Source organism: Sylvia atricapilla, chromosome 6, assembly GCF_009819655.1.
Source record: "Sylvia atricapilla isolate bSylAtr1 chromosome 6, bSylAtr1.pri, whole genome shotgun sequence".
Lineage (NCBI taxonomy): Eukaryota > Metazoa > Chordata > Aves > Passeriformes > Sylviidae > Sylvia > Sylvia atricapilla.
Genome location: NC_089145.1, coordinates 3,663,938 through 3,673,987, shown reverse-complemented (window position 1 = coordinate 3,673,987; position 10,050 = coordinate 3,663,938). Strand labels below are relative to the sequence as shown.

The window sequence follows — 10,050 nt, the reverse complement described above, 5'->3', positions numbered from 1 at the left end:
CAAGGACTTCCATGGTGCACCGCTCCAAAACCGAAGTACAGTTGCCGGCAAACGGACCCAAAAGCCGCGACCCAGCACCAAATCCAGGTAAAAAGGGAGGCACTACAACACCGAGAAGACCCTCAGCTACCTAAAGACTGAATTCTGTTTCTGCCGCCTCGCCATAACCACAAAGAGACTGGGAAGAAGTGACGCCCCTAGACCACACGAGCCCAGTGGGGTTGCCGGGAATTCCCGCGAGACCGGAACCCCCGACTCTGCTGCGGGGAGAGCAGCAGATTCGCCTGACACCTGATCCTCAGCGGCGACAGGAGCGAGGGCGGCGACAGGAGCAGCGACGGCGCAGGCGACCCCTCGAGTTCCCCCTTTAAAGAGCTGACTAATAAAGGCTTTTCAAAGGAGCAGGTCTCCTGGCCGGTTTTTAACAGTTACAGACGTTAGTGATTAAGCTTTCAGTCTACTCCACCTCTATGAAAACCATGTAAAAGAAATTAAACTTAACAGCTGTCACAATTTCTGTTCCACTCAACTTCACTATCTGATTGCCAGAAAAAAGGATTTACCCCAGCAATGCTCAGGGAAACACGGTCTGCGGTTCATTTCGTGGTATAAATGTTTCTCTGCCTGTAAATCTGGACGGGTGCTTGTTTGTGATTTCTCATGTAACATGATTTTACAGCCATGTAGCCACCCCCACATTCTCTTTAGAGCAGCTCTGTAATGGAAATAAACAACATAATTTACAGTTCACATTGTCATAACTCGAGGGGAAAAAAAAACCCAAACAAACAAGATACTAGCTTTTTTACAATTTATTAATACATCGTTCCAAATTTGGGACAAGAAGCTCCACGTTCACTCTAGAAAAGCAAACACTGCACCTAGATGGAAAAAGCCATTTCATATCAGTTCTACGTATCACCCTCCTCTCAGCCCCACTCGAGGGAAAAAAATGTGCTCTAAGTGTAATAATATAATGGAGATTAGTGGAGATCCTGCAGGGAAATAAAAAACTGTGGGTCCTTCCCCACTGGAAATGGCACTTTCAATAGTGTCAGCAGCGCAAACGCTTCAGCATTAGCATATAACTGGAGTCATTTTCTGTCATCAGGCCTCGTTCATATGTAAAACAGGAACCCTCCCGTTTCCCAGGGAAAGAAGGTCTCCCACCCCCCACATGCCCTCCTCCAGCTGCAAGCAATACAGGTGCTAACCTATGCAAACACAAGGCAAACTCACTCTGCTGGTTTCTGGCTTTGGTGAGCTGCTGCTTCTCCCGCCACCCTCTGCCCTGGCCTCTGGGTGACTTCACTCCTCAGTGCTGATGACTTTCACACTTACCGTTCCTTCCCCCTGCCCCCATCCACAGCTGCAGTTCTTCCCGCTGCTCCTTGAAACTAGGCAGGAGAAAAGGAGAACCTCAGCTTGTACCTTTCTGCTTTCTCATTTAATGCTGATCACTCCATCTTTTCATTCCAACGTTAAGGCTTTTTGTAACTTTTTTTTTTTTTTTTTTTTTAGCATCTAATCTGATTGGCTGTAGCTAAGTTTCTAAATGCATTTCACTACAGAATTCATTTCACTCTGTGGTTCAGCACTGCCTGGAGTGCTACAAACTCAATCTTCAAAAGACTTACTCGCTCATTAGCATACACCTTCCTCTTCTGAGCAATGCCTTCAGGTGCAGTCACCCTCTTTTCAAGAGCATATTCCTCATCTTTACCTCTGAGGCACATTCCTCCTGCTCATCTCGGCCTGCCTATCTTCAATCTGCAGGGAAAGCAAGACACCGTAATTCACCCAGCAGCAGCAGCACCATGCTGAAGTCTCCTTTGCTCCTACCCTGTTCTGTGCAGATGGTGCCCGTTTTCCCTTATTCTTTGTTTTAACAAGCATCCAGTAAAAGATACAGGAATTCACTGTCTACAAACCAGGCGGCTTAGACTGCTCTTAACAAAAATAAACTGCTTTAGCCAGTCCTCGCTAAAGGAGGCCTCTAGAACCTCGCCGAAGTTTTACCATTTAAATTTAGACTAAATAAAAATAAATAAAGAATAAATAGATATTCCCTCTGTTCTCTTGCTAGCTGACTTTTGGCGTATACAAGAAATCTGGGAAAAGACTTTTTACAAGGGCCTGTGATACGACAAGGGGTAACGGCTTTAAACTGGAAGTAGGTTTAGATTAGATATTAAAATGAGATTATTTAGCGTGAGGAGGGCGAGGCACTGGAACACACTGCCCAGAGAAATTGTGGCCGCTCCATCCCTGGAAGTGTTCCAGGCCAGGTTGGATGGGGCTCTGAGCAACCCGATCTAGCGGAAGGTGCCCCTGCCCGCGGCAGGGAGGACGGCGCTGGATGATCTTTAAGGCCCCTTCCGATCCAAAGCGCTCTGTGATCCCATTACACGATCCCGTTCAGGCTCCAGCCCTGCAGTGACTTACTGACGGGCACTGCTTTCGGGAAGCTGTGACACACGGGCACATACGAGAGGAGCCGGCGGCTCGGCGGGGGCAGCGGCGTCGGCGCTCGGTGACGGCCGGGGCGGGAGGGGAGGCCGCCGCGCACAGCGCCGTACAAAGGGGCGGCTGTCGGGCTCCATCTTGGCGGCGGCGGCCGCCCCGGAGCCCGCGGCTGGCGGCGCTTCCCCTCCGCGGGAACAACATGGCCCCGCCCCGGTTCCTCCAACAAAGCGCCAGCGCTTCACTTCACCGAGGAACCGGCCTCCCCCACAGCCGACACCGCCACCCCGCCCGTCCCCGCCTTCAGCCCCCCCACCCCGCCCCGGTGGCGGCTACCGCCCCCCGCCACGCTCCGCTCCCGCCGCCGCGCTTCGCCCTCGGGCCGCGGCCGCCCGTCCGCGACTCACAGACCTCCTCCTCCTCTTCCTCCTCCTCCTCCTGCTCCCGCTCCCCCCGCCGGCGCTGCTGCCGGCGGCCCCGGCGGCCCCTCCGCCGCGGCCTCCCTGCCCCCGGACACGGAGCCCGTGAGCCCCAGTGCGCCGGCGGGGGAGGAGCGTCCCGGGAACGCGCAGCCCGACATGGGTCCGGCGGCCGCGCGGCCCCCGCCGCCGCCCGCAGCTCCGCCCGCCGCCCGCCGCTGAGCGGGAGCGGAGCGCAGGGGGCCGCACGGGGCCGCGGCGCCGCCCGCCCCGGATGAGGCGCCGCTCCCCCCCCGCCCCGCTCGGTCCCCGCCGCCCTCCTGCGCGCAGGGCCCCCGCGGAGCCCCCGCGGCCGCGGCCCCGATGATGGACAGGAACTACCCCACGACCCCCGGCTTCGCCGAGCCCCTGGCCCCGGGCACCGCGCCGCCCGCCGCCTCCTGGGCCTACGAGCGCGGCGCCGGCAGCCTCAAGCCCAGGTGAGGAGGGTCCGCCGAGGGGGCTGCGGCAGGAAAGGCCGGGGGCCGCGCCGGGGCCTGGCCGAGGGCGGCCGCGGGGGCCCCGGCGGCGGGGCAGGGGCAGGGCGGGGGGCGAGCGGGGCCCGGGGAGGCCGGGCCGGGCCGGGCGGGGCGGCGGAGGCCGCGTCCCGGCGGGCGGGGGGCGGCGGCGCGGGCTCCCCGCTGTCCCCGCGGCGGCGGCGGCGGCGGGGCGGGCGGTCTCCCCGCCCCGGAGGCTCGCGTCGGGCTGCGGCGCGGGTTCAAGAGTTCACGCGTCCCCGGCCGGCTCCCGGAGGGAAGCGGGGCCGCGGGCACCGGCGCTGCCCGCCCGAACAATGCTGCCCGCCGGGGCACCGGGCCGGCGGAGGCGGCCGCGCCAGCATCCCCCGCGCCCTTCCATTTCTCCGCCGCCGTGCGCTCCGCTGAGCCTGGCCAACCTCTCTCCTCCAAAGCGCTGCTCCGGGGCGTGCGGAGCCTCCGCTCAGCCAAAACTCGTCTACGGCGATTCAGTCCCACGGAGAGTTCTGCAAAGTTTCGGGAAGTGCGGGGAAAATAGAATCTCATTGGCTTCGGGTTGCCTTTTGATTGTGTAACTCTGCCAACTAAAACGAGTATTCTCTAGGCGATGGGATTTTCGTTATCGCCTGCCTTTTATGTCTCTAGCTTGATTTATCTGCAGTTCCCATCTCGACGGCGTTTAAAGGTAAAAGAGAGTCTCGGGCTAAAAATATCCCTTCAAAATAGGTGCGCTAATAGATGACTTTGCACTTGGTTCTGAAAGTGGTCAGACATGTCTGATAAGATTAATAGATTATCAAGTCAGAAGGACTGTTGCAATCATCTAGTCTGACCTCTTCATAATGCAGGCCATAGAATTTCCCCCCCCGCCCCCAATCGGTGTTTGAAAATAGAGCTTACGTTTTAGAAAGTGTAGTTACAAACTTCCAGTAAGGCAAAACTCAGCACAGTTCTCAGTAAAGTGTACAAGTGATTGATTTATATTTTATTTCTGATATGAAGGGGACTACCTTTAGGTTCTGGCCACTGAGTCTTGTTTATAGCCTCATCAGCACATTATGTGTTGCGTATGAATTCTTACGAATTTTAATTAATTTCTTGCTTTACTTATTTTTCCTAATAAAAAAGAACATAATCTTTTGAAGCTTATTACCAGAGATTTTTTTTCTTTTTTTCTTTTTTTTTTTTTTTTTCTTTTTTTCTACTTTAGTTATTCTCTCAGATTTGTTTTAGGTTTCCTCTAAGTTATTGTCACCCTTCCTGGATTGTGCACGTTGCATTTGAGACAATTGGTAATAAAGGCAATGTTAAGTGAGAAGATCACAGGACCTCCCTGGGATGTGAGGCTGTATATTCCCTGTTTCACAGGGAATTCCAAGGACAGGTAGCTTTTTGGCCAAACCCTTGCCCCGTGAAGCTCTTTAGCCAGTTTCTCTGAGGAGCTGCCTGCATGGCAAAGTGAGATCTCCGTATCATTCTTTCCAATTTTTCTTCCTAATCGCTGAACTGGTTTTGGTCATGTTGCTATGTTGATTTCAGTGGAAGTCAGTGACCTTTCTCTATTGCTTTTGCCAGTTCTCATCATCTCCTGAGGGTCATGCCAGCTATTCCATAAGGGAGGTTTGGCTTTCCCAGGTCGTTTAAGAATAGGTAGTGCAGAACCAGAAGTGGATCTGTCTTGGGTTTTATGAGAAATACAACTGCTTGATGATGTGGGGTTTTTTTTTTTTTTAATATTCAAAAGACTCTTCTGGGTTTACAACACAGCTTTCATTTTTTCAATAGGTGCTATACTAATACAGTCTTAAATGTGCATTTTGGGAATTCTTTAGAAGAAATGGCATGGAGAAAAGTCAAAAGACAAGTACAGTGCAGAAGCTCATTAGATCAATGCCTGCTGCCTATACCAAACAAATTAGTATTACTGCATCCATGTATGATATGGCAATATTTATGCTATGCTTCAGGAAACAATGTGAAGGAGACCTTGTTTTAGTTCTTTGAAGTTTCATCTCTGACCTCTATACATGGTGACAAATGATGCACTTAAAATATGTTGGCTGAAACATTTAACCTTTTTTTTTTTTTTAACTGTACCAAGAGCAGGGAAAATACTACAAATCGTATTTTGTACTTGAAACTCTCCTGAACTGGCTTCTGGCTCCTGAACAGGATTAATATGCCCGGTCTTTGGCCAGATTTAAAGATTTGAACGATGTTGGATGAAGTGATAAGTGGAGTCTGGGCTTTGGGTGCTTGTGGTTTCCTCTATTGCTGATAGCATTTGTCTTTGTATGCATGGAGTTGCTGAGGAATTGGGATGGAAGAGTCATTCCTGTCACTGCCAAGGCTTGCACCAGCCTGGAAGGAAATCACGAAGGTATGGATGTACTGTAAAGGAATATGCTGTCCATGCCCTTGACTTCTGTTACAGATCACGTCACGTTTTTCAAAGTGGTGTTTTTGATTGTGGTTGACAGGTAGTCATCTTAACAGCTGAAGCTGCATTAGCCTGATGTTAAATTAAAAAATGTGTGTCGTGTTCATCTGGTACTTGCTGGAAAAGAGTTCAGCCTGTGGGTGATATAGATAACAATATTTCATTCAGATTCCATATTTATGCTGTGGCAGGCTGTGTTCCCTTTGTGTGGAGAGCCGTGTTCACAGTCTCAGCTCATCAAAATGATTTCTCCTCCCTACAAGCGTTGCTCCTGTCTTCCTGCGCTTCCCTTCAGCCATCTGGTTTTTATCCTGCTCCCTATTTCTTGCAGGCACTGTTTTGTCTGTGCAATGGCACTACTCTTATCAACTAAAAGGAAGTGTGTGGTGAAGTGTTATGAGGACATTGCTACTGGGCCTGCTGTGACATAAGTGTTCCCATGGAACAGAAGATGGTGAACTGGGGATGGAAGCTGATGGAAATCACTGGGATCACTGAGTTGACTTAGCAGGAGCCACCTCTGCTCATTGGGACAGTGCAGCGCCAGCAGCCCTGGAGCACGGGCTGTGGGGGTGCTCCTGTCCTCCACATCGCTGACCCCCAGAGCCCTTGCACAACCTGTCAGCATCTTGAAGGAATTTCTGGTGGTTCTAGGAGTGCACTGCTGCTTTTGGCCTTTTACAGTAGGTGTCAGAAAAATCCTGCCGCTGTGCTTGAGCCCTCTTTTTGTCAAAAGCTGTTGGATAGCAGATGAGGTATGTCATGCTTACTTGCTATTGCTCAGGAATTACTGAGTTTTTGGATAACAGGTGACCTGTAATAGTGTGAGAGACTTCTGCAACTGCTTGGGAAGAGACATCGAGACAGGTGATAATGGATGCGGTTTCTGGTTGAGTTTCTCTGGCTTGGGGGTACTCCTAGGCTTTCATTTAGAGAAGGGTTTTTACTCGTGGAAAGATCTCACTGTTCCTGTTCTGTTTTTACCACAGCTTTAAGACTCAAATCTGCTGCATGTGATTGTAAGTCAATCACAATTGTTTTGCTGTTGATTTAAGTTTTATGGTGATTGCCGTGGTCTCTGATGTTCTTTTCTGCCTGGTAGTTTGTATCCATCTCTGCCCTACCCAAGCATATGGGATTTTATATAATTTAATTCAATATGGTTCTTTACAATAGATAGCACTGACATTATGTTAGTGTGGCCTATAACAGCTAATCTAAGATAAAGAGGTAGTTACTGTGATAGTTCACTTACAAAGTTACATAAATGGGAGACTTTTGTGATAAATGGTTATGATGGGTATTTTAACTCATTTTTGCATAGCTGTCAAACTAATGCTTATTGTAACAGCTGTATGATAATTGTGTTTTAGTTAAGGCTCAATTTTAAATTCTAATGGATTTTTGCATAGCTATAAGAACTCTGTAAGTGTAGAGTGTTTTAGAAAAGCAGAGAACATTTTCTTTCATCAAATGAAATTGTTCTGAGAGGTGAAACCGATGTTTGTTGTTAAACACACCCTACAAAAAGTTCCCTATGGCGTATTATTTCAAGTGTTGAAAGGAAAGCTCATGATCTGGCAATATGCTTAGAATTTTTGAATTAAAAGGCACAGAAAGAATAAATAAATTTTACAAACTTATAGAAAGATAGGTCACTTTTAAAATCTTAACCAAATTTTCTGTCATATCTTATATCTGAAACATTTATGCAGACAAAATAAACACAGGTAGTCCATGGTATAGTGGAGATACCTTACTGGCTGGCTTTTATTGGCCTTCCTTTCTTTCTTTTTTTCACCTGCATTCAGCACACCCTGAAATCACAGCTGTGGGAAGGTCAAAGATTGACTGAACAGAGGCTGTATGTGTTCTTGCTCTGTGTCCCATAGCTTTTGCCTGGTGCAGATGTGTGGTCATCTTGCAAAATCTTGGCTAAAGTTTCAAAATGAGCCAGCCAGGCTTGTTTGGATTTATATGCTGCTTACCTGTGTAAGATTTAATGCCAGCTTTACGTGAAAGATTTCAAGCAGTGTGTGTCATTCTGCTGCAGTAAGAAGTGGTGATAAAAATTGTTTTTAGGAGAAGGAATGAGCTGAAACTTAGTCTGAGGGTGCAGTTACCTGAGAAGGCTGAACTGGCTGCTCAGGCTCGCTGCTGCTGAAAGAGGCTCCCTTCCCCTTCCCTTGTCTTGGCCTGTGGCGTTTGTGCAACTGCACAGGGAGCTGGTGTCATTTGTTAATCCATGAGAAAACTCTCCTGGCCAAAACAGTGAACAGCTTGAGCTGGATAGCTGTGCTGTCAGACTGGAACCCAGAGGTGGCACCTGGGGATGAGCAGGGAGCAGAGCTCTAAGGAGTGATTCTTCCCAGTGGTTCTGGACAGGGTTTAGATGGGCTCAGTCTTGCCATGTCAGAGTCTTCGATGAACATCCCACACAAATTGTGCTGCCTGCTTCCCTGCCAGGAGCACTTGCTAGGTGTCTGTGTTAGCTGGGTGCCAGATCTCTCTTGAGATCACCTACAGTGATATTTCAGATGTGAGCCCTTTCCCATGGAGCCAGCATCTTCAACACAGGGTACAGAATTCATTGTTCTGCAGGAAAGGGGAGGTGTATTCCACCACTTATGCAAAAAGTGTTTCAGTCCTGTGTGTGTGTTTTGCCTTTCATCCTGTTAACTTTAAACATAGGTGTGTTTACCTTATACCAACAGAGAGCAACCTTTTCACCTTGTTTCTTCTGTACTTTTGCCCACCTTTTATTTTTTTTCTTGGAGTTGCTGCTGATTCTGGCATAATGGTGTCATAGGAAGGAGGCTGTTTTTAGAAAAATCTTTGTTCCTGTCAGGAAAACAGCACCTATGTCTGAACTGTGTTAATTCTAAACAATACTAGGGCTCTTGTAGAGTAGGTGTATTTTGCATGGATATCTTTGTCTGTTGTAGTTTGTCAAAGCTTTCACAAATTTGCATGTCAAGAAGTTACTTTGCATGGTGAGTGCCTATTCCATACATTAAACAAAGAAAAGACGAACCAAAACAAAAAGCAGTTAAAAGGCAGTACATTAATAGTCTCACTTCAGACTTTCCTCGGCAGCTTTAACTGTGACAAAAATAACTTCGAGCGGCATGCAGCATTCAGCCTTTCCAGCACAGCGTTTCTTGCTGTACCATGCAAGTGGCAGAGAAAAGAAAATGCTTCAAATTTTTAAGCAAAGAGAAATGCTTTCAGAGAAGACAGAGTGCATGGTTATTAAGTACTACGTTTACTTGTCTCACTGGGCAGATTTCTTAGATTTTGACTTCACTTCTGCTCTCTATTTGTTCATGGCTCCTTCTGTTTCATTGCCCTGGACGGACCTGAGGCTGAGTGGACACTTATATTTGTTAGAGCCTCCTCAGGACCTCTCTGATGATGGACTACAAAAAGAGGCAAGGGAGATGTTATTCCTGGATTTCTGCATACTTGAAAGTTTCTTATTCCAAAACAATTCAGCAAGAACCTACATATGTTTAGACAAGCTTTTGCTTTCCCATATTGCTTTTCTTGTTTTTCATCTTCCTTGTACATGCCTAGCTGTGTTGCTTGTTTAGGGCTTGGAAAAGTGCAGCCAATTATGCCCAGCAGGAAGAAGGCACCCTTAGGCATCCTTATCTTAGAGTAATAGTGTTTACACAGCAGGATCCTAAGGAGCATTTATTCCTTAATAATCTTAAGGAGTTATACTTGGGGCAGTCATACATCTAGATTTTGTTGGAGATATCCCTCCTTTTTCAGCTGGCAGTGTTGTGTGAGAAGAGCTGGAGGGCTGCAGCCCTTCGTCTAGCATTTCCAGATGTCTGGCAAGTTGTTCTGGGAGCTTTAGGTCATCCAGAACGTGCCAGACAAAGGGTCACACACGCCTGCGTACCATGGGCCACGCTGAGTGTACCAGCCTGTGCTGCACCTTCCACACTGCCCTTCTTCCTGACCAGGAAATCCCTCTCAGAAATATGGCAGCTTGGTGTTTCACACCACATCCTGTTTACTTTCTCTCGTCTTCGTGTCAAAAATTCCAGTGCTAGACAGCGAATAATCCTTCAATCCCAACGCTCGTCCCATTTCATTATGTTCTGCCGAGTCTGCCAAGAACAGGATTTCTAATAAGTTTTTCTTGAATCTGATCATTTGTTCATTTGCTGTGCAAAGTGATTGTAGAAAGCCAACTCCTCCT

The 10,050-nt window shown here is 48.6% G+C and overlaps 1 protein-coding gene and 1 long non-coding RNA gene across 3 annotated transcripts in view; one reads left to right on the top strand and one right to left on the bottom strand.

Moving 5' to 3' along the window:
- Positions 1-797: 797 nt before the first annotated feature.
- LOC136362177 (uncharacterized) lies at positions 798-3,851 on the bottom strand. 2 transcript variants are annotated; one of them, XR_010743751.1, is made up of 2 exons: positions 3,817-3,851; positions 798-1,770 (listed from the first exon to the last, which is right to left on the bottom strand). It is a non-coding gene; the product is annotated as an uncharacterized lncRNA (long non-coding RNA). The 2 variants fall into 2 exon arrangements; XR_010743750.1 differs by lacking the exon at positions 3,817-3,851 and adding an exon at positions 2,875-3,064.
- The window catches only part of QSER1 (glutamine and serine rich 1), a 44,408-nt gene continuing 37,499 nt past the window's right edge, over positions 3,142-10,050 (top strand). The window contains exon 1 of the mRNA XM_066320490.1: positions 3,142-3,361. Coding sequence (XP_066176587.1) covers positions 3,246-3,361 — 116 coding nt within the window. The 5' untranslated portion in view covers positions 3,142-3,245. The remainder of the gene's footprint in view (positions 3,362-10,050) is intronic.